General features: G+C 40.9%; 1 protein-coding gene across 2 annotated transcripts in view; it reads right to left on the minus strand.

Moving 5' to 3' along the window:
• The window catches only part of SLC1A2 (solute carrier family 1 member 2), an 89,868-nt gene that overhangs the window by 21,220 nt on the left and 43,738 nt on the right, over positions 1–24,910 (minus strand). For both annotated transcript variants that reach the window (XM_042038621.1, XM_042038622.1), the window contains 7 exons: positions 15,036–15,175; positions 13,724–13,876; positions 12,860–13,110; positions 9,231–9,390; positions 6,091–6,217; positions 3,396–3,629; positions 905–1,099 (listed from right to left, as the gene is read on the minus strand). In XM_042038621.1, coding sequence (XP_041894555.1) covers positions 905–1,099; positions 3,396–3,629; positions 6,091–6,217; positions 9,231–9,390; positions 12,860–13,110; positions 13,724–13,876; positions 15,036–15,175 — 1,260 coding nt within the window. Of the gene's footprint in view, positions 1–904; positions 1,100–3,395; positions 3,630–6,090; positions 6,218–9,230; positions 9,391–12,859; positions 13,111–13,723; positions 13,877–15,035; positions 15,176–24,910 lie in introns of those variants that run through there.

Raw genomic sequence — 24,910 nt, forward strand, 5'->3', positions numbered from 1 at the left:
TAGCATACCCCTAAAGTAAAAAAAACCCAAAACATTTCACTGGACAGAGAATGCTTTATATTACAATTGACATTGTTTTCTGTGCTGGTTTTGGCTGGAGTAGAGTTAATTTCCTTCACTGTGACTGGTATGGGGCTGTGTTTTGGATCTGTGCTGAACACAGGGTTGATAATACAGAGATGTTTTTGTTATTGCTGAGCAGGGCTCACACAGAGCCAAGGCCTTTTCTGCTTCTTGTACAGCCCCAGTGGTGAGGGGGCTGGGGGTGCACGGGAGGTTGGGAGAGATGCAGCTGGGACAGGTGACCCCAACTGACCAAAGGGATATGCCAGACCACATGACATCGTACGCCATCAGTGTATAAAGTGGGAGGAAGAAGGAGAAAAGGGGAGTTTGGAGTGATGTCGTTTGTCTTCCCAAGTGACCGTCACGCATGGCGGGGCCCTGCTCTCCTGGGGATGGCTGTGCACCCTGTGGGAGGCAGTGAATTAACTCGTTTTGCTTTCCTTGTGTGCACTGTTTCTGCTTTCCCTGTGGAACTACTGCTATCTCAATCTGTGAGTTTTCTTTTATTCTTGTGATTCTCTCCCTGATCCTGCTGGTGGGGGAGTGAGCGAGTGGCTGTTTGGGTCTGGGGTTTGGTGTCCGCATGAGGTTAAACCATGACAGTTGTCAACTGCAGAAGTGTAAAACACCACCAGCATGCACTAAGGCTGCAAATGATAGAAAACACGTCACCAGAGAACCAGGACCTATATATAAAACGTTCATTTGTATAGCATTATTAGAAATCCACGGATTTCATAGTGAATCCAACTGAGACAACTCAGCTACTGAGAAGACATCCAACCCCAAGCATTCACATTTTACAGTCTGTAGAAACAAAGGAGTCTTTTGAACTGACCTCACAGTAACTATCTGGCCTCCATCCAGGTCAATCCCATTCATCTGTGCTATGAAGATGGCAGCCACAGCTTCATAAAGGGCAGTTCCATCCATGTTAATAGTTGCCCCAACAGGAAGAACAAACCTTGTTACACGCTTATCAATGCCAAGATTTTCTTCAAGACACCGGAATGTTACAGGCAATGTTCCAGCACTAGGGAGAGAAAGCAAAAAACATAAAGAAGACATAATTAAAATCAATACAACATATACATATAAGGGAGCAAAATCAGAAATTCTAATACCAGTTTCCATTTTCTACTTCCACTTCCTGCTGTGATTCAAGCCGTTTTTAGACGATTTTTAAATTAGGCCTATATTTAGCTGGAAGTGAGACTGAGGCCAAGACATGAACATGACTTGATGTAGGATGAAAGCTTGAGAGTGCCTGAATGAATTTTTCAGACTCATTGCTGAGGCCTTGCACCACAGCATTGCACATGATGCAAGAGACCCAGAGTCTGCTGCAAGAGACTGTCAAACTGCCCCCCTCCCCGGGGGAAGTACCTGGGCATTCCCACCTGGCCTGAACGTGTAGTATTCCATTGGATTCTATGTTTTTCGGGGGACCCTCACCACCAAGGTGACCTGATGGACAGCATCAATGGGATGCTGGTGGGATCCAGAGAGTGGTGGTATTTTCTTTAATCTGTCACTCTCATCTCTCTTTCTGTCCTCTCACCTCTTTTCTATTTCTCTCTCTTCCTTCCCTTGTCTCTCTCTCTCATATTTACTGTTAAGTAAAATCCATACTATTGACTTTGGCATATAGTCTTGTTTACACCTTAATTTGGGCAGAGACATTTCTAGTAATTTTACGAACCAGACCGTAACACTGATACACAGACCTGTGAGTGTAGAGACAAATTTTAAATTTCTTTGATTGTGAATTTGCTCTAAATGGAGAAATTGGTATGGTGTTAAGGACTGGAAAAGCCAGACAAAAAAATACAACCCATGTTGTTCCTAGACACTGGAGGACAGGAAGAAAGGATGTGAAATACAGTAGGAGGATAGGAAAAGATGTAAAATATGGCTGGAAGAAAACAGCTCTTTGCACAGACACACAATGCCTTGCATTTGTGGGAATATTTGAGGTCATTGCATTCACTTGCTCAAAATAAAACACCTTCATCCAAAAATACTGCTGAAGTGGAAACTCAAACGCTTCAATGAACAAAAGCCTTAGGTAAATGGTCAGTTATTAAAATTCTTGGGACACCAGATCTCCTATAATCCAACATTGTTTATCACAGAGCCACAAAATTACTGAGGTTGGAATGCATCTCTGGAGGTCACCCATCCTGACCACCTTGCCCAAGGCATGGGCAGCTAGGGCAGGTTTCCCACATTTCCCAGGACAGTGCCCAGACAGGTTTAGTGGATCTCCAGGGCTGGAGACTCCACAACTCCTCTGGGTGACCTATGCCAGCATTCATGCACTGTCACAGTCAATCACAGCAAAAAGAGTTTTATTGTGTTGAGATGGTACTTCCTGTGTTTCAGTTTGTGCCCACTCCCTCTCTTCCTGTCACTGGGCACCACTGAAGATGGGCATTGCTTCATCTTCTTGGCACTGTCCCACCAGATATTTGTGCAGACCAGTAAGGTCCCCCAGAGACTCTCGTTCCTCAGGTGAGAAGCTGTTCAGCAGAATGGTTTGGGCTGACCCACAGAGACAGATGAATTACAGTTCTTTCAAAGCAATCTTCAAATCAAGAATGCTCACTTTTCTGGTGGTCAGTTTTGAACTAGGCTTTTTTGTTTTCCCCTTTTTAATTAAAATGGAAGATTAAATTTTCTTCAGAAATAAAAAAAATATTGAAGGAAAACACTTTAAAATATGGTATTTAACTGAAAAACACTTTCAACACAAGATCTACTGACTGCCCCACTGCAAAACACTGATTTCTGATTTTATTGAATTTATTGCTGAGAGCTGTGTTACTTACAGACTTTGCTGTGTCTGTTCTGTGCATTAGCAACAAGTCTAAAATGCTCAGCTTTTCACTGAAGTCCCATTATTTTGCCAAAATGGATTAAAGTACAAACTGAGAGGTTTTTTCCTTTCTTTTGTGAAACCTAGCAATGTTTGTTTGGGTTGTTTTTTTTTTCTTGAATGCAATGGGACTGGTCTTAACATGCTTTCAAAATAAATAATTATCACTTTTTCCTAGTTGAGGAAACGAACACAGAATTAACACAATTTGCACGAGTGATTTGGCAAACGGCAAATCCCAAATCTCTGCAGGTGGCTATACAACCTCTCTAGAAAATCCTGAAGGAATGTGGTATTTTGATTTATATAAACATGGCTGTATTAAAAATAGTTTTAATTCAGTGGTATAAAATGATTTTGCAGAGAAGGTCAGAACAGCAGATGTATTATGCCTAAACAGCAGCTAATAATCTGCTACAAAATAAAGTACACTGGTATTTCTCAGGTGTACCTGGAAGCTGTGCCTAGTGCTGTAATCCACGCCTGGAAAATCCCAGCAAGGAATGAAAATGGGCTTTTCCTTGTTATCACAAAGTAGAGCAGAGGCAGGAAGATCCCTCCATGGATGACAAGACCCACAATCACAGTGACCATGTACATGCCAAGTTGTCTAGCAACTACTTCTAAGTCCTTGATGGCAATGATTTTTCCACAGATGAGGCAAGCAATACCCAACGGGGAATACCTGGAGAAAGAAAACAAGCATAGGCAGAACTCGTCTTGGCAGTGTACTCATAAAAACTGTGCTGAACAAAATACAGACTGGAGATGAGTAGGGAGCTCTCAGGCTCAACACTGAGGTGCACATCAAGAACTGATGGACATTCAAGGGATAGTTTTCACATCTATTTAAAAAATAATGGCCATCTCCAGCAAATTCCCCATCTACTTCATTTTCCATCCTATCAAATGGAATATGCTTTTCCTGAATAGTTTTTGATCCTGAAACAACATTGTACAAGGATATGATAATGTCACACAGGCTTGCATCATTATAAAGAGTCGTGTAGATTTGTTTGTAATACATAACTTTGACAACCCATTGTTTATCTGGGTTTCATGGGATTGCGTTATTTAATTCAGTTCAACTATTTGTTGAAATGAACTATTTATATCTTGAAGGCTGAAAATGTTTCCACAATGTTCTTTCAGTAATTCAGACAAATATTTTTTAATTTATGGATTCCTCATTAATTATAAGCTTTCGTTACTTAGAGTAGGGTTTTTGTCTCCTCAGTCATTAAAACAATACAAAGGAAACTGACTTTAAGGATAAAAGTGCTTCCTGGTTTTTGTTTGAATATCTCATGGTTTCTCAAGCAATGTGCCCAAGGCCTGGAAAGACTTCAATCACTTCAAATGCAAGGCCAGCTGTTATACCAGTTATCATAAAATGCCATGTTTCAATGAACTTGACAAAATACAGTTCTTATAGAGAGTTACATGGTGTCAGAGCCAGATGTCTGATTTGTTTTATGCTTGTGTAGCAGTGCCATGCTCCTGAGAGTCTGTAGGTGCCATGGGAGTTACAGCTGTCTGTGCTGAGAAATCATAAACCAAGCAAAACAAAATAAAAACTCAGCATAAGGATGTGCATTTTTCTTAATAAACACACACTAAAACCCCCTTGCTTCTGGCCTCAACAAGTCTTTAAAAATTCTAAACAGAGATGAACAAAAGGAATTCCCAACATCAATTTCCTTTTTTTTTCATGAGAAGAAAAAGAAAAGGCACATCAATAAAAATAAATATTTACAGTGAATTTCTTGAAACTCGAATGATTTCCTGCCATTGCAACACTGACTACTAGAGAGTGTTTATATTGTAGGCAGGGTATTATGTCTTGGGTCGACCAAATGGTGCTAAGTGAAGTAAGAGTAAATTCTAGCACCTGGAGGGTTCTGGGAGTATAGTCACCATCTCTCTATAGAGTGGAGATTGAGTAAATATTGAAAGTTTTGTGAATAAAAACAACTGTGGTTTTATGCAGCAAGATCATCTACAGAAAAGCAGAAGCGTAACAGGAATGCAAAGTCATCGCTTCAAGTTCTTTCTGTTATTCTGCACATTTCCACACTCTTCTTACTGTCTGCATCACTCTTGCCTAACAATGTCCCTCTGAAACACTGGTGGTGCTGACAATCTGCACCTCAGACACCCTGCTCCCTTTCCTATACACTGTGTCCATTGAGCTCTAGAGAAGAGGGCAGCCTTGTAACTCAAGAAGTCACTCCCAGGGACACCATGCAATCCCAGGTAGCAATGAGCCGTGATACGTGTGTTGTGTTGGAGTGGCTATTTCTGCTCTCAAAGACCTAGGAAACACAGTAGTACTATGCCAAACATAGCAATGCATTTTTATGTTCTGAAAAACTGGTTCTATGTGAGATGGCCATGCTTGGCACTGCATACAAATAGCTCTGGGGAAGCACTCAGAAGAAACACTTAAAAAAAAAACCAACCAAAAAGAACCAAAATGATAATCCCCTCTCAGAAGTGTAAACAAGAGCTCAGACTTAACTGGGTAAAGTGACTTCCTTGAAGGCACGTCAGGCCCCATTATTACAAATGGGTATACTTCAAAAACAGGGCAGGTATCTTCCAGTGACCCCATTGCAGCAAGGTTGTAAGACACCTTCTGCAGAAACTATGGATGAAGGGATTACACATCACTGAAAACTACTGTAATTTTACTAGATGGTAAAGTATTTTTACTAAAGAAGACAGTGAATAAAGTGTGTCTCAAGGCTTTTTTTGTAATTATACCTCCTAGGTAATACCCTGGGATTACGCTAACCTCCCAGGAAGACTGGGATGTTCTTATGTGGGACATTCTTGCTTGCTTAGGTGTCCTCCTATGAACTTCCATAATCAATGTGGCTTTTGAAGGCCTTTGCTGGTACATGCATGTGTTGTATTTCAGTACACAAAGAACAGAATCTTCAGAAATGTTTCAAACTGGGTCCTAAGTAATCCTGACCAAATAGAAATAATGCTGCTGTGGTTCTAATATACCTTTCAAGGCTTTAAACAGTCAACTATTTAATTACACTCTTTAACAACAAACTGGCATCATTATATTAAGGTTTTAAGAGGGCTTTTTAAAAATAATCTTTTTGTGCTGTAAGTCAGAACTACAAACTTACCACATGATCATAGTTACTAACTTCATTACAATCTCATTCAGGATGTTGAAGAAATCCACCATCATCTTGGCCTGTTCTCCCATTTTCCCCATAGCAATGCCAAAAGCAATAAAGAATCCTATCAAACCTATTGGGAAAAATTGCAAGACAAAAAGAAGGCTTTTAGGAAGTTTTTGCACCTAGTCAATGTCTTGATACTATCTGCTAATCCAGATTTCACAGAAGCACAGAATCACAGTTTAGGTAAATTTGGAAGGGACCACAGTGGGTCATCTTGTCCAACCTCCCTGCTCAAGCAGGGCCATCCTAGAGCACATGGCACAGGATTTCAGAACTATGGGGTATTACAAATGTCTTGGGTCTTTTTAATATGTACTAATGCTGAACTACCATGATCAAATTCAGAACAACTTTGATTCTTCAATGTTTTACTAAATTCCAGTTTCACAGCCCAACTACGGTTTTGTTGGTTTTTTCCCTGAATTGATCTGATCATCAAAAAAGTACATATACAATAATCTTCTCAGTGCCATGCAGCTACTAGAAACCTCATGAGCTCTGGTAAATGGGAAAGGGAACACAGTGCTGCACCATAACTCTCTTGTTAAAACAGTTGCTAGGAACCAAGAGGAATTTTCTCAGGCTTTACAAAAGTGCCTTGACAGATTCAGCCTACAGACCAATCAGTCCTGGAGTGCAGGGAAAGGCAAAAGTAGCCTAGAACTTTTGCAGGCGAGGAGTATTCCTCTTAAATGCAGAAGGCAGAAGTAAATGAAGAAGGTGGGAGGAGAAGGTGGGTTTTTCACTTGATCACAGAACTGCCAATAAGCAGATTAACCTCACTGAAAAGGCTATCAGTGGATACAAAATCGTAGCATTCAATCTGGGTAACACTTGCCTCCTAAATGTAAATGCTGAGGTGTGATTATCTGGAGTATTGGGCTATCAGTGTGAAAAAACAACTGATGCATCTGTCATGGATTACTTTGGAGCTATTTCTTCAATGCTAACCTTTTCCATCCAGCAATTTTCAGTGTCCAGAGTTGGATTATTAACTGATACTGACAGATGGTTTGAATCTTCAGTGATCCTTCGAGGCTAAATTTTCAGTCATGATATGAGTCCAGTATTTAACAAATGTGTAAACTCATCTGGGAAATTCCTATGGAAAAACTTACTGGGACACAAAAGCATTCAAAGATAAGGGAATCTGAGCTGCCAGTACCCTGGGAAAAGACAGGCTGTCCCGTATCTTCACACTGGGTTTAGCAACCAGATTTTTCTTCTTTTTTTTTAATCTAATTTCCTGGATACAAAGTCATTCTTTAGGACCAAGCTATCTTTGTTGAGTCAGTTGAATAGGGAAGTGAAGCATATGTTTGTGTGCTGCAGAGCGTAGAGAAATGATGAAAAGCTTTTCAAAGACCGAGTTACTTCCTGGAATTCAGAATCTGCATTAGAAAATGTTAATAGGTAGTTTTGTTCATTAATTCCAAATGAGCTGTTATGTTACTCATGAGAGTCAGATTGGTTCCTATTTGCAGGAATTTGCCTGGCTTGTACAGCTTTTTCAAACTGGATGGAAATTCCCACAACATCTTCACTTCTTCATTCCAAATCAAACCATACCAAACCAACCCAAAAAACTCTACATTTGAGAGTCATTGGTCAAAACACCACACCAAATTTCCCAGCATATTTCTTTTCTGCAGGAATTGTATTCAGGCTTCTAGATCTTTTCTTATCCATGACAGAGCCTGCACAAAACAAGCCCAGCATTAAATGTAATGCATCTCTCACATCAGAACAACTGTTTCATTTTAATGCATAAGCAGAATTCCAGGAGAGAAAAAGCAGGTGAGGGTAACAGCACTGGCACTGAGCTGCTGCCTCATTCATGGTGCAAAATGCCAACTTGCAACTCTGAAAGTGGCTTCTCTGCCCACAGATGTTGAATGGAATGAGAGCCATGAAGGCAGGCAGGATACAAGGCTCCTGTAGAGCAGTCTGCTTCACAGAAAAACAAGATCAGCTTATAGATGCTATCTTCTCCGCTATATCTAAGCAAAGCAGCCACCCAACTCACCAACACCTCAAGAAGGTCTGCAGACACAGCAGCCACTGTGTCAGCAGGAGCTGTTCAGCACCTGTAAGAGGCCATTTGCCCTTCAAAGGTTATGGCCCAGTGGTGAGAGAAAGCAGGGGATTAGGTAGCCCAACATACTGTCCCACTTTGAGGACAACACCGATAGACAGAGAGGTGTCAGCCTCAGCCTTCTGGACGTGCTGTCACAGAGCATCTTTGAGCGTAGGTGTGAGGCTACAAATTGAGAGCTAATCTGTGACTGACTTCACCCACATGCAGAAAGCAAGGAGTTGAAGGAGGAGCACTCCTCTCTGGGCTGACAAAACAGGGATTCTAGACACAGAAGAGAAAATAGAAGTGGTGTGGAAGATGTTTGTTTCTCATGTGCCCCCACCCCAGACTGAATAGTTGCTTCAGGAAAGGGTGGGAGATAGGCAAAGTTTTCCTACCACCTCCACTTGCTGGCTTGTCCAGACAAGATGGCATGATGGCATTTGCAGCTGGTAAAGGTCAGCAGCCAAGATGAAAGGAAGAGGGAGCTGTGACTCAGAAATGTGTCAAGTCTTTCTGGGATTTTTCTTGGGTGGTGTGGTTCACACTCCACCTCTCACTTCAAGCTCTGCCTCAAGCCAAATTAGTTCAGCACACCCGAGACACCACTGGAAACAACTTAGCTCAGCTCCATCAGGGGGTGTGTGAAGCACTGGCTCTTGAAGCTCTCCCCCATACTGTTTTGCCAATACACATTAGCATTAGCCTAGGTCAGCTTCTTCTAGGATGAAAGGATATTTTTGGTACCTCCTACATGCTTTGCCACTGTACTCCAATTCATAACCACAAAGCTGCCAATCCAGAACAATTCACTTGCTGGTTTCTGTGGTATCTCAGAGACCAATGGACAGGACACCTAGTAGGTGATAACATTTGGCGATTATCTGGAGAGACTAAACGTGCACTGAAGAGCAGATTGGACAACACTGACTACACCTAGCCACAGCAAAAAGCTGTGACATACATATGAGGTACATATTTGACAGGCAGAAAATTTTCTTACCCAGGACATTCATGCCATCCTTAAATTCAAGTCCTTTCTTAATGACCATCTGGGCTTCAGGTGGTGCTGTCTCATTCACCATAGCAATAGCAGAATCAGTGACATTAGGTGGCTCTTCAACAGGTAGTGGCACCAGCACTTTCTTGGTGACAGTTTGTATCTGAAGGCAATAAGAAGGGAGCATGAGAATGGAAACAGACTGAATGCAATCCATATGGTAGATAAGGAAATAATAATAAAAACAGTCTTCACTTGAAATTCCAGGGAGCTGTATTTTTGAAGGATTGGACATGCATTCCACAGCCTCTTACCCTTCTTCCAAAACTAAGTTTATTTTTCAACAGTTCTAAGTGCTACAAAGTCCTGGGGGTCTTCCTCATTACTCTAGTGTGAAAAGTATGGTAAATGCATGTTTTTTATCACTACAATGAAACATTTTACAGATAGTTCTTTTGGCCAGGCAGTTCACAAAGGATGCTTCCCAGACTGTGTGTTACAGGTTGATACCATTTGTTTAGCACCAAAAGGCAAGTGCCTCTAAGATCAGTTATGGCAGCAACTCTGCAGTAAGGCTTGTAATTCAGGACAGTCTGTCCAGCTCAAGTCATCCCAGTTTGATGGTTAACTTGAATCAAAAATTTAGGACATTTCCAACACTTCTCTTACACCTTTTGAGCTCTTGACTGCAATAGCTCAAAATGGAATGTACACAGTCCCCTGAGGTCTCTAATTAAAAGATTTTGAGTGATAGATAACAGAAAAATTACCAATGCTGCCAGATACAAATCTGACCACCTCAAAAAAAGAAGGTATCAGCTTTTGAATGCATTTGGACCCCTCCTGGCACATGAAAGGCAGGGTAAAGGGAAAGCTGGGAAGGAGTGGTAGGAGGAGAAGTGAGCTTGAGTTTACAGCTAGGAAAAAAGGGAGGAGGGACTGGAAAAAGAGATCTGTGATCTCCCTAAAAGCAACAGCTTTTCGAAGGGATGTTTTCCTCCCACTTCACACCTTGACCCTTTTTCCACCTCTTCATGGTCCTGGGACAGGTAAAACAGTTTGGAAGCTATGACTGGCCTGACATGTTTTCCCACCTGCTCCCTACTTCCCTTGCTCCTACAAACACCTTTTAGCAAGGTAACAGAAAATGTGCATTAGCTTTTCAAAGAGCATTTGCAGCTCTTTCCTGTTGACATGGACATTGTAGTACTATAGATGATGATCCATATTTGATCCATATGGTTTAAAGCCTTATGGTTTTAAAATACCTTACATCTCTCTTTCTAAAACCTGCTGCCTAAATCTGGAGAGGAGGATATAGACAGAAAACCTACGTAACTTTGCATGAGAAACTCTTCAGTTGTCCTGAAACCATCTAACATTCTTGCATGCCTACTTTTTTTCAGAGTTAAATTTTATCTGAGGGATGTTATCAACACAGTTTTTTATGTGAGGTATTCAGAATGTAAGCATTGAGTAATGGAAATTAAACTTAAAACATGAGACTCTTCACTCACAAATTCCACTACAATCACTTAATTCAAAGATCCTCAGAAGTCCTTTGCACAAGGCCACAGTCTCTAAAAATGCTGAGTATGACATAAAGCTTATATTCTGACACATCTGAGACTAGAAAGCTGTTTAAATGGTATAGTCATATTTACAGATAGTCCCATGGTTTTTCACGGCACATAAAATCTTCTGTCTGCGGGAATAGCAATTTTCATTATAAATTTAAACTTTCTTGTGGACCATGCTAAACTTCAGGAAAGACTGAAATCTCATGATGGCTCACAGTCCAGTTTGCAAATGAACAGTTCCAAAGCTGCTCATGAATCTCCTCACTGTGTTTTGCCTGGTGGCAATGGAAGACACAGAGAACTCCCCTCACACTGTACAGCACCATTACTGTGCACCTTTCAGAACCACTCTTTGCAGCATTACTGCAAAACGTTTCTTCCTCCTAAGGCTACCTGGAAACTCTGAGTGTCTATGGAGAGAGACTGTATGAATGTAGGAAAGAAAATATATGCTGACACCATTAAAGAAGGTAATTTTCCTTCTAAAGAGAGAGAAAAGTAAAGCCCAGCTCCTTACAGAGGAGTTAAGGGCTAATAGAAGCACAAGTTCCATCTAGTCACACTTCACAAATGAAATGTGGCTTTATGGCAAAGGTTTTCACTAGAAATTAGTCTGGAATCTGCTGAAGTCAAACACTGAATCCAAAAAGCTCAGATTTTTTTTTTTTTTAACTACATTTCAAAACAATTGGTGAAATTGGTGATCCATAACTAGTGAAGAAACCTGAACATTTCAGTAACACTGAAAAAATAAGATTAATGTTATAAAAAAAACTATCTGACACAGGTAGCTTAATTCTTATTTTTTCTGGTTTTTGCCCCTTTGTCAAAATAATTGACCATTTTCAATTGACCAGAAATTGAATTTTCCTCTCTTCCACAATTCAAATGAGGGAGAGGATGAAGAAACATAAGCACCCTGCTTTCCTTCACTCAGTTTTGCAAAAATACATTTTGCATTACATGTGATGTTTAGCCACCAACAGTTTGACCACGACTGACATTCCCATGATGATTTGGAAATATTGAGACTGTTCTCTTTCTAAATCCCAAAGGATTATGTGTTTTTATGTGGAAGTCCATGTAAGAAGTGAAGCAATCCAAGGGCTTTTGGCAGTTTAGGTTACCCTCCATTCTTCCACTCTCCCATGGCCTCTACTCCCTTCCCCCTCTTCTCTTTACTTTATTCTTTGGCCATAACCACAGCACAAGCTATCATGCCATTTCACACAGGAACACTTAAGAACAAGTTTGGCAACAAATCCTGTTACATCAAAAAACAACCCCAACCCCAAAAAAACCTATTTGCATTACTTTCAAACAATTCAGTTGGAGGAAAAAGCAGCTTAGAAATCTGCTTAAGTAGAAATTAGGAAATGTATGTTTTTCATTTATTTTACCTGTTAAAGTCAAGGTATTTTGATTAAGCACTGGTGAAAAGTTTTCAGACAAAATTATCTCCCTACAGAGCAAGCAGCACATTGTGCAAGCATCCTTCCTTCCCAGCATGCTCCAAAACTGGTGAAATGGAGCCACCTGTAGGTGGGTCAGCACTTTGGATCTATTTTCCCCACTGGAAATTTTCATCTATTTTCTATTTTCATCCGGACTCTAACACAGCAATAGAGGTTATGAGAGGTTGGGGTTTGGGCTACATTTTTGGCAACGAGCTGGAATGAAGATCATCCATATATTCCAAACAGGGCATTGCAGAACCATCATCTCTGTAACTAACAGCCAAGTTAAAATTCAACCTGGGTGAAAGACCAAGCCAGCATTCATGACCATAGATAATGTATGAAAAGCATGGAGAAAATTAAAGTTTACTTCATAACAAAATAAACTTTTTTTAAAAAAATAATTTAAATAATAACTACAGGATAAACCAAGGCAGCTATAAATAATGTTCTTTCATTTACTTGCTCAAGACTTTAGACCTGTATTCCTCTTTATATAATTTCTCTGATTAACCTAAATAATGACATTAACTCTGCAGACAACCCTGACAAGTAAAAGATGTAAAGAATATTACCAAGGAGCAGAAGGACTTACCTGCTGAAAGCATGCTTGAACCAGATTTTCAGGGAACAAGTTTCGGATCAAATCCAAGAAGGCATCCAGACTAGATACTTCATCATTCTTCTTCCCTTGACCAAGCTGTTTCTTGAGTTTCGGATTCCCCGGATGGATGGCCAGAACCAGAATCACACCCAGCACAGCAGCAATAATAGTGGTGGACATGTAGTAGACCATGGCTCTTGTCCCCAGGCGGCCACTTGCTTTAGCATCTAATCCAGACAGTCCTGCAGGTGTTTAAGAAAAAGCCAACATTGACACTCAATACCCAATTCAATAATTATAAAATAAAATCCTTTGTAATTTTCAAAGTTTAATGACTTCCTGTGGGTGCCTACTTTCATCCCTCGGATGTTCTCACCATTGGACAGGTTACTGATGCTTCTCCCTCCAGTTCTGTGCAGTGTCTACTGCTAATAATTTAAAGAGAAGCATTTAAAACTCCATCTAATTGAAACACTGAAAAATAGAGAAGATCTCTACCATCTTTTGCCCTTGACTTCTGCACACTGGTCATGGTCTAGCTGACACCACACCTTCAAGAAGGCTAGACTCACTAACGTCATGCCATTTTATTTGCAAGGTCCCATCCAGAAATTAGATCAAACAGCACATTAAGAAATTTCTGACAGTAGCATGTGCACATGTGTTTGCAAATAAATTCACTGGACAATATACATAATAAAGCCAACCAAGTCATTCAGGAATTAACTCTGAAATACACACTGCAACTGCAAAATGCTGACAGGATCACACCATTATTCTTCCTACATAACAAAATGCAAACCAGGTGATACCTGTAGAAAGCATCTTAAAGTATTTATGGCTAATGGATCTTACCTGTGATTAAACTGGAGATAATTAAAGGGAGGATCAGCATTTTTAGCATCCGCATAAGTATATCTCCCGGGAAGGCTATTAACATGATGATGTCAGGGTCAATAGGTGTTGCTAGCCGAAGAAGACCCCCACACACCGCACCCAGGATAACACCTGGAAGAAGAACAAAAAAAAGGAGCAGGTGGGTATTGGGAGAAACTGCCAGATGTGAAATACTCCACCTATCTTTGAAGAAAACTTGATTCTTACGGCTCATGTCTTATTCCTTTTTTTGATGCTCTGCATTCTTCTCCTGATGTTCTCAAATCACAACCAAACCCTTCATCATTTATGTGGATTTCTAAAGTGATAAAACTTAAACCTCCCTCTCAGGATTGAGGCTGTTAAAGCACAGATTAGGGGAAAAAAAGGCCATGTCTACTTTCATAACATGATCCTTTTGGACAGGTTATTTTATTTTACATCCAGGATGCCTTTTTTTTCCTGATCAGAAGCCCAAGTCCCAAGTGTAATAAAACCTGATAGTAAAGCTTGTGTTGTGATCTGCAGCATCTCTGACTATGAAGTATCTCTTTGATACAATGAAAAATGTATGCGTATTTAAAACTTTTTCTTTGGACAGCATCGGGTACACCTTTAAAAGACGATTCAAGGCAAACACTGCAGCAGTATGGGGTTTTGCAGGCTGAAAATATGGACATGAAATTTGTAGCTCAAGACCAGTTGCAGCCGGTTTTTCAAACAGTAACAAGAGTATGTCTACAAATTTGCTGCATATGGCTGTTGGGCTTTCAGTGAAAAAGAAACAGGCAAAGAGCCCGTGAACCACAATAAAATGTCAAACTGTTCCGTATTTGGAAGTTGCTAAAGCCAGAGGCAATATTCAGGATGAGATCATGGAGCGTTGGCTTACAGCTACAGAGAGGGAAGAGAAACCTTAAAACCAGTGAAGTGTAAACTGAGAGATAAAAGGAAAATTCGAGAAGTTTGTTGTTTTTTTTTTTCCCCCAAATCAGTGAGAGAAAAAAGGTGTAGCACATTCAGTTCTCCTGAATGACACTGACCTGACTGACCTAGGGGTTTAAATCACACTCCCTTCCAAACCAGACACAGAATGTGCCTCAGTGGTATGGATTTGCTCTGTGTTGTGTCAGGAGAACCTTTCTCACCTGAACTACACAAGCAGTGCCCATGGGCATCCTATTTACTCTCTGGCTGTTCAGCTGGAACAGCTGAAGACCACAGAGGCTGTGGTGCCACAGGAGCAAATGCAGATACACACGGAGTGTCCAGAGCAGCAGATGTAGCTTACCAAAGACAGTAAGAGTCAGGAGCAGATTCCTGTGGAGGGACTGGCAGAACTGCACACATATGTTCCTGGATCTGTGCTCCACTGGATTTAAATGACTTTCATGCATCCGGACTTCTACTTGCTTAGGCATATTGTTGGCACTAGAATAAAAAGTGAAAAATCAAGTAGAAGTTATAGCACAAGATGCCAAAAGGGAAAGTCTGGATTACTTCCATCATATATAACTGGGGAATCTGACGCATATTCCACCACCTCCCACATTTCATAAACACTGCATATTTACTGCTCCAAAGAAGTCTCTGAAATGGCAAAGGTGTGTCCTTCTGAAGGTGTAGCCTTCGCAGTATTTTTTGTGGTTATTTCTCAAATGGTAGATATACAATCAGAATTAATTCACTGGACATATAATCCCAGATGTTTCATGGACTAAGGTACTGGTGTGGAGATAGAAAACTCAATTTCTCTAAAGACCATGGCTGTTTACTTAAGCAGGAGAGACAGCTGAAGAACAAAGTTTCTATTAGCAGAAAAATGTAGATTTTATTATCTTATTTAATTCCAACTGAGGATAATAGTTTAAAAATTAGGATTTATTTGCAAAACAAAGCATTCAAGAACATTTTGCTTAATCTTTTGAAAACGTTAATTTCAACATTAACATTTTATTGTAATATAATCAGAATGTTGAAGTCAAGAGAATACTTTTAACTTGGCTGTAATGAGACTTGAACAACCGCCACTGAAAATTGGTCAGAAAACTATGCATTTCCCAAGAAAACCTTTGGTTTCATTGAATTGGCCGTGGTTAGAGGAAAAAGTTTTTTTACTAACTCTGGTTTATATTTGAGGAAGTGTGTAGTGGGTTGATGCTGGCTGGATGCCAGGTACCCACCAAAGCTGCTCGCTCACTCCCCTCTGCAGCTGGACAAGGGAGAGAAAATTTAACAAAGGGCTCATGGGTTGAGATACGGACTGGGAGAGATTGTTCATCAAATACCAACATGGGCAAAACAAGCTCAGCTTGGGGATATGAATTAAATTTATTACTAACAAAATCAGAACAGGATAACGAGAAGTAAAAGTAAGTCCTTAAGAACACTTTCCCGCCACCCCTCCCTCCTACCCTAGTGATGCAAGGAGACAGGAAATGAGGGTTATGGTCAGTTTGTCAGCCGAAGTTTCTCCCGCTGCCCAGGGAGAAGAGTCCTTCCCCTGCTGCACCATGGGGTCCCTCCCATGGCAGACAGTTCTCCGCGAACTTGTCCAGCGTGGCTCCATGCCATGAGCTGTAGTCTAGCCAGAGCTGCTGCAGCATGAGTCGCTCCCACAGGCAGACAGTCCTCCTCAAACTGCTGCAGTGTGGGTCACTCTTCCATGGTGTGCAGTCCTTCAAGGACAGACTGCCTCAAAATGGGTACACAGCCCCTCTCTCCACAGGTCTCCCACGGGCTCACAGCCTCCTCTCAAGCATCCACCTGCTCTGGCATGGGGCTCCTCCATGGGCTGCGGGTGGATCTCTGCATCCCCGTGGATCCCCATGGCTGCAGGCGCACAGCGGCTTCACCATGGTCTGCACCACAGCCTGCAGAGGAACCTCGGCTCCAGTGGCTGGAGCACCTCCTCCCCTCCTTTTCCACTGACCTTGGTGTCAGCAGAGCTGTTCTTCTCACATGTTCTCACCCCACTCTTCTCTGGCCATAATTACATCTGAGCAGTAAGTTTTTTTTCTTCTTTCTTAAATCTGTTATCACAGAGGCATCACCACCATTCCTGATTGTCCCAGCCTTGGCCAGCGGCACATCCATCTTTGGAGCTGCCAGGGATTGGCTCTGCTGGACACGGTCAAAGCTTCTGGCAGGTTCTCACAGGAGAAGCTTCTGGTCACGGTCAAAGCTTCTGGCAGCTTCTCACAGGAGCCACCCCTATGGCTCCCCTGCTACCAAAAGCAGGCCATGCAAACCCAATACAAAGTGATACATACATGAGTGCAGGACTGCAAAAGTCATGCCTCTAACTTTCTCAACACCTGAGAAATTGGTAGCAATAGACTCCCTTTTTATATACAAAATATTAAAATGTATTGGAAAAAAATACCAAAAATACTACTATGAATCAGACATTTCCCCTAAAAGTTAAGGCTGTCTGTTTAAATATGAGAAATAGGTAAAGAACAAAATTTTAATTATCAAGGAAACTATACTTTTTGAGATCTGGTCTTATGCCAGATTAGGACAAGATTTTAGAAAATTTTCCTCTACAACAGAAGACTGAGGTTTACAGACCTCAAACAGGTCTGAAAAGATATATAAAGTTTCAGTGTTCTCAGTACTGAGCCATTTCCAATGAATCAAAACTTTTTTTTAATAATGTACAGCTTGTGTCTTTGCAAAGTTTCTCAACAAAAAGTTATTAGACTTGTAATAAGAATCCAGTCATTTTGATGCAAATATTTCTACAATTTTCCCTTTCAAATTAAAATTGCATTTCTTTCTAATACACTTCATGGTTAAAAAAATAGCACCATTTGAAAATGCATTAGGGAATATTCTTTCTTCTTTTAAGGGGAAAACCCCTCCAAGTGTTGCAATTTTTATTCTGCAATTTAAAAAATATTTCGCAGCAGTGGTCACAACAAAATGTGCTGCTGGTGGTGAAATAACAAAGAATACCAGTGCACATTCTGACAGCTCAAATGTGAGGCTTGCCTACTTCTTGAAGACTTACCAATGCAAGTATCAGAGATACATAAAGATTAGCCAGGGGATAATGTGAGTGACTTGAGGAATTACAAGAAAGATGAGACAGTGTCTGCAGTTTTCATGCACATGGGCGCCTAAGCCATGAAATCACCGGCGGAAGTGCGCCAAAAACCCAAGGAACTTGGGATCCAAACTTTGCAACTGGGGATTACAACTAGTTTCACTTGCATTCCAAACATGAATATAGAACTTGTTTTGACCTATTGTTCACTACACATTAATTATATATTGCTCAGAAACTTTGAAATATGGACAGCTGAAATTAATTCAAAAGAGAACCTTGGAGTCTTGCTCACTGGTAAATAATTGGGCGGAACTGCAATGGATCAGTAAACCGAAGTACTTGATGATTTTACTTTGGGCTACTTTGTGTTTGGTTTCCTGGAACCTTTTCCACTTTTCGAAGTTTTACACTCTCCATCACTTCAAGATTGTAAGTGATCCTTCAGCATGGGCTGAAATTCTGATGAGTATGGGGTTTTTAAAGAAAAAGACACAGTAGGAAAATATACTAACTGTGCACTCATGTTACAAAAAGGGATGACAGATGAATATCAGAACACAAAAAATGATACCATAAAGGAATTAGCACTGCTCTCAGCAACAAAATATTTATCACTGGACCAGAGAGGAAGTATTATTCTGGGCTTTTGACTATGTTATGGGAGGAGAGGAGGAGAAAAATAGTGAAATATGAACTTTCTGTGAAGGATAAGAGAAGCTTCTTGTGTAGCACATGACAAAATCCAAACTTTGCAACAGAAATTTTCTATCCAATTACTAGAAGAGGAAAATCTGTTTATCTCAGAGTCATGGAAATTAATTCTTGTCTTATGGACTGTGACATCTTCCTTGCACTGGATCTGGGCCTCTATTTGCATCTTGTAAATGATATTCAGCTCCAGGAGAATGCAGAATTTTTGCACCTGAAACCTGCAGTCACATAATGACACAACTGCAAGAAGTGCCTATTGAAGTCCATGGAGATGCACAGATGTAAGTCAGGGCAGAGTATGGGTCCTACAAACCAGATCCCCCTGAATCTGTCCTACTCCTCTGCCATCTCCCTCTGATACTGCACGCTCGCATGCACAGTTTTCTCCATACCCTGAAGGCCACAGTGCCATATTAAAGCATGCAGGGAAGGGACTTAAACACAAATAAGGCTTTCTTCTGCTTCAGATTTTCATGCTAATGGAAAAAAATGAATGCATGACAGAGTGGAGCTTGACTACACCCCAGTTCACAGGCAGTGCTGTACTCAAGTACAAAGCCAGAAGAGTACCAACAACCAGAGGCCCTGCTGCACAACTGAACACCACTAATTTAATCTCAATGTTAATGGTACCTCTGTACACAGGTAAGTATCACAAAACAGTGAAGAATGCCTTTTAGCAGCTGTGATCTCTCAAACATGCAAATTATTACCTTAGTTAAATAAATCATTGTTCCATTGTGCTGAGCTTCTATGGCTATTCAAACAAAGAGCCCATTCTGAATGCTTATCTGAAACCCATCCGACCAAAACATATAGTCTAACTCCACTGAGGCCAGAACATACAGACATTAAATTAATTCTGTTCATTATTTTCTTATGTCATTGTGACAAGCAGCCAAACAGCTAAGCTACAAGACAGGTCCACGGAGAACTCATATGCACCGAGACCTTCAAAGATGATAATATTTACTGCTAACTACAGATGCTTAAAAACATTGACAGGATTTACGAAAAATGAACCAAATATTGGAAAATAAGTAGCCAAGTAGTCACATGAAACAGCAGATCATAACAAGCAGCACATACGAAGAGCTTTTGAATCATTTAGTAGAATGTTCTGCTTAGCTCAGTGTCACCTACCCTTCTCCCTTTTGAGGCAGCACTTTTCCCTAGAAAAGAGAGAAACTCCTTTGAGCCCAGGAGATTTGATTTGTATTCACCTTAGTAGGGTATAAAACTGTCCCAAAGTGAACCAAGTCTATATTTTCACCGATTTCAAATATGCTTTACCCTGGCAGGGTGATACGTAAGTGCATTAACAGAACTTAGTATCAGAATTAAACTTCAACTTTACTCCCTTTTAAGCAAAGAAACAATCTCTTGCCTGAATAACCAAAAGGTTAGCTACTGTCCCTCATCTTCACAGTATGCACAAGGTACAGGAAAAAAAATCTGTCCATAAACATTTGAATTTACATTATCTAAATATTTACAGGTAGTTTTGCATGTCAGATATACAGTGCTCTATGAGATAATCTATTTATCTGCACTTTTTAGGCTGTAGTCTGTTTCTCTTGCTGGTTACTACACATAATGTGTCAAAATGCAGGAAAATCATTTATTAAAGCACCAAGGTCCCTGCTACTTTTTGTCCCTATTTCCTCCAAACATTTTCCTTAGGTTTTCTCTCAGCTCTCTCTGGGATAGTCTGCTCTCTATACCTCGTCATATATATATATATATATGCTTCTTTCTTGTATTCACACTGAAGCTTGTAGGACTAAAAGGCTGGGGGGAACTGCTTGCTTTTCCTTGGCTACCAAATATAGCTCCTTTCCTCACAAAAATTAAGCATTAATGATTTACACAGTGCTTGAGTGACAATGCCCTTTTCAGTCAGTTACAGGGAAAGAACGCTCCATCTCCCAAATACTCCCCCAGCTTGGCATAAATCCAGATTACAGACTAGAGGGGAAAAAATTTTCATTTCAATGAAAAATGTAGGCAAAGACCATAACAAGGCTAGTGAAAACAGATGCTGGGGACAAGGTAAATTAACAGAGACCATGCTTATTCTGTTCAAGGTATTTCAGCTCTGTCAATTAACCAAGCAGGTATTCTCAGTATAAAAGTCTGCTTTGTTTTGTAGCAATTACTTCAACCTAGCTGTCAAGAGCCATTCTTGAGAAAACAACCTTGGACAGACAGGCTTAAGATCAGGGTCTAAGAACATCTCTTGAGCTATATGTTTGTTGTCAAACCAAGCACTGGTCTCTTCTGAAGCAATGAGTAAACAGCAGCTATAGAAGTCCAATTGTTCCTAGAAGGGCTGTTCTTAATGAAAGAAGAAAAAAAGAGGAGGGATAGAAAGCTCAATCAGCTTTTTTGACCTCAGAATAAAAAGTGAATGGGCTGCAAATCTTGTCTAGTACCAATTTCCTAGTACTCAGACAAGTGGTTCAAACGTAGTTGGAGCGGAAAAGCCGTGGCAAAAATGGTATGATGACGTTTGGTGGACAGTAACCTTCGTGATTCCTCACTGACAGAGCTCCTCCTAGCAATCAGTGGGATTACATGGGAGTAAATGAGAGCTTAATATGCCCTGAAGAATATTGGCTTGCAGCAAATCTTGGATCTGGGTTGTATCTCTTCTCCTTTCCCTGGAGAGACAGTACAACACTGATTATTAAGGATTACATGCTGTGTTCATGGCAGGGAGAGGGAGTATGGACCTGCTCCACCCCACATGATCAGCTTACTCCTGTCTCATGTGTGGGAAAGGGTGCACTCTGGTTGCTAAATAAAACACGAGTGACTAGGAAAACTTATGGAACATCACCAGGACAAAAGGGATTTCACTGGCTGGATGTAAGGAGTCCAAACTGTTTGTCACAACTCTTGTGAAATTAGGGCTCAAGCATGAGTTCATCAAGAAACTTCTAGTTTGAATTCCAATAGTGTTGTCTGCTGCTTAAATTAATTATATCATGGCAACAGATGCTAAACTTCTTTAGGAAGACAATATAGCTCAATTTAGGGGACTGTATCGTTCCTCTATGCCATGCCATGCCATGTGCTATAGTTTGGGGGTTTCATTTCTTAGATTAGATTTATTTTTCAGACCCCACTGGAGCTGGTAAAGCTCATCATATACAGCCAAAATATGACAGGCCATGCAGGGGAAACAGCTAAAATATTTTTATTGTTCAAAACATACACTAGCTTTGGCATCACTCCTGCTATGTGATGTTCAGTTGTTAAATGTTGCATTATACATCAGTAAAATAATCTGGTCAGGTCTCAGCTTCTGCACAAAAATAAAAAAAGTGCAAAACCAAACCCACAAAACTCCTACAAACAAGAGTAACATAAGCTTCAGTCTGCAAGGGAAACATAAGCCTCAGTCTGCATTAATAAGGGTTTTAAGCTGCTTCTTGCTACTAAGCCCTTCTACTGCATTATGTAGGTTTTTTTCTTATTTGTAAGAAATTAATGAATTCTGAGTGGAGATTTACTATGGAGCCTGATTTGGCCTAGGGACTGGTATTACAAGCAACACCTTGAAGCATAACTGGCCTTTTCGCAGCAGGAAAAAGAACTTTTATCTCTGGGACAATTTACAGCCATGTTGTTTCCTCTGAGTTATCATTTACTGTACCTTCTGTGAGTTTAACATAACCATATAAGTGAGTTTAATCACAAGCATATCGGAACAACCAGGGGGTCAGGCCCAGCCAGCATGAGCTTATGAAAGGCAGGTCCTGCTTGACCAACCTGATATCCTTCTATGACCAGGTGACCCACTTAGTGGATGAAGGAAAGGCTGTGGATGTTGTCTACATGCACTTTAGTAAAATCTTTGACACAGCAGCCTCCTGGAGAAGCTGAGTTCTCATGGCTTAAATGGGTGCACTGTTCACTGGGTTAAAAACTGGCTGGATGCCGGGCCCAGAGAGGGTGGTGACTGGAGTTAAATCCAGCTGAGGGCCATCTTTATCAATGATGTGGATGAGTGCTCCCTCAGTCAGCTCACAAATGACACCAGGCTGGGTGTCAGCTGATCTGCTGGCCAGAAGGCTCTGCAGAGGAATCCGGACAGGCCAGATCAATGGGCCAAGCCAATGGTATGAGGTTCAGCAAGACAAAGTACTGGGTCCTGGCCTTGGATCACAACCTCAGACAGCACTACAAGCTGGGGGGAAAGCACCCGGAAAGATGCTCAGCTGAAAAGGACCTGGGAGCTCTGGTGAACAGCAGCTGAACATGAGCCAGCAGTGCGCAGGTGGCCAAGAAGGCCAATGGCATCCTGGCCTGTATCAGGAACAGTGTGGTCAAAGGACCAGGGCAGTGATTGTCCTCCTGTACTTGGCACTGATGAGGCCATGCCTTGAATACTGTGTTCAGTTTCAGGCCTCTCACTACAAGAAAGACATTGAGGTGCTGGAATATGTCCAGGGAAGGGCAATTGAGCTGGTACAGGGTTTAGAGCACAAGTCCTTTGAGGAGAGGCTGAGGGAGCTGGGAGTGTCAAGGCTGGAGAAAAGGAGGCTCAGGGGTGACCCTACCACCCCCCCCCCCAGAACTGCCTGAAAGAAGGCTGTAGCCAGGTGGGGGTTGGTGTCTTCTCTCAAGCAACTATGGATAAAACAAGAGAAATGGTCTCAAGTTGCACCAAGGCAGGTTTAGATTAGATATTTGGAAAAATTTCTTCACCAAAAAGCACTGGCTGCCCAGGGAAGTGGTTGAGTTACCACCCCTGGAGTTAATTAGTGTAGATATGGTACTTAGGGACAAGGTTTGGCGGAGAATTTGGCAGTGCAGGTTTAACAGTTGGACTCAATGATCTTAAAGGCCTTTTTCAACCAAAATAGTTCTATGATGCTACAATTACATATTTAAATAGCTGATCAGCAGCATCCTTACTGAACCTGAGAAGAATAATGTTCTGCACGACCTGACTTCTTACTCTGAATCAGTTACCAGTTACATCTGTCTCTTCTGATTTTTTTAAAGTATTGTTCCATGAGATCATTTAAGAAAACAACTCTTCATGATCTACCTGAGTGTGCAATCTTTAAATTTATGCTACATTTGTTTGCGTTTTTAAAACCCTATTAGAATTGTCATGAGATTTCTACTCATTAAACGCTTCCTTAAACACTCTCTCCAGCTTTTAAATCTGGCTCAGGAAGCTTAATTGTCCTGTAGAGAGAGGGTAGTCTATAGGCCATTTGATAGCAGGAACAAAGGAAAACGAAGTATAACATGACACAATTTTTTAACAAGTGCATTATCCTTTTTTCCATATCTATCCAGGTCTTTTCACAAATATATCATGTGGAAGAGAGACTTTTTTTCCCCCTGGGCTTTTTTTAATGTCTGACTGACTAATGTATTGACTTATTTATTAACTGGGCTGCAGCAATACATCTAAACAATAAGAAAGAGAGGCAAAGATGATGGATCTGCCAGGCAGGAATTCTTTTCTATTCATAATCACACATCCTGTGTATGGCCACATACATGGCTTTCAATAATCTCTTTAGACAGAGTGCAGTGCATGGATAATGCCTTTTCCTATGTTCAATTTTGTTTATTGACTTGCAGCTTAGATTTCATAAAGCATTTTATAGTGTGTTGTGTGGAAAAGAGAATTAGTCTCTATGGGGAGATCATGAACTAGAGTTCATTTTTCATGGAACCCTGCACTATAAACCACATGAAGACAACAGATCACATTGAATCACAGAGATTTTGTTAGAAAGAAGATAATTGTATTTTATACAGACATGTATGTACCTCCATACCTAGAAACTCCTTGGAAATGTCAGGTAGATAGGGACACAGCAACCAGGATAACAGCCAGGTGTTTGAAACAATGAGAGAGTGAAATTTTTGCAGTAAGTTGCAAAAGAGGAGATGTGTAACACCACCTCTGTACCCACTGCATGGTGGGTCTGATGGAACGGAGCCATGGGAAGCTTTACAGATGTCCTTCCACCTGGTGCCTTTGGGACCCTGCAGAGCATTGCCTTCAGGCATCTCCTACCTAATCTTATGAAAACCTGACTTGAACATCTCAAAGAGACTGTGTATTGGAGTGTCTGACTCAACTTTCTGATTTAAACGTCATGACAAAGCCTGACAAAAAGAGATTAAGCTACAGTTTCTAAGAACAAAGCTAAGGTAGTTATTCAGACCTCACACAAGACAAGTGTCCTTGTAGGCTTCCACGGTCCTTGGCAAGACTCAGATTTACTCTGTATTTCAGACTTAAGAGGGCTATCAGTTCTATATGCAAGAAGGGCCACCAGTTTGTTTCTTGTTTGGACTAAACGAGGTGCATTTCTATCTCAGGGATTCTATTCCATGCATCATTCAGAATCTAAAGCAAGAAA

The sequence above is a fragment of the Corvus kubaryi genome, unplaced genomic scaffold (assembly GCF_017639235.1).
Source record: "Corvus kubaryi isolate FWS band 111438036 unplaced genomic scaffold, C.kubaryi_AGA036_p1.0 37392, whole genome shotgun sequence".
NCBI lineage: Eukaryota > Metazoa > Chordata > Aves > Passeriformes > Corvidae > Corvus > Corvus kubaryi.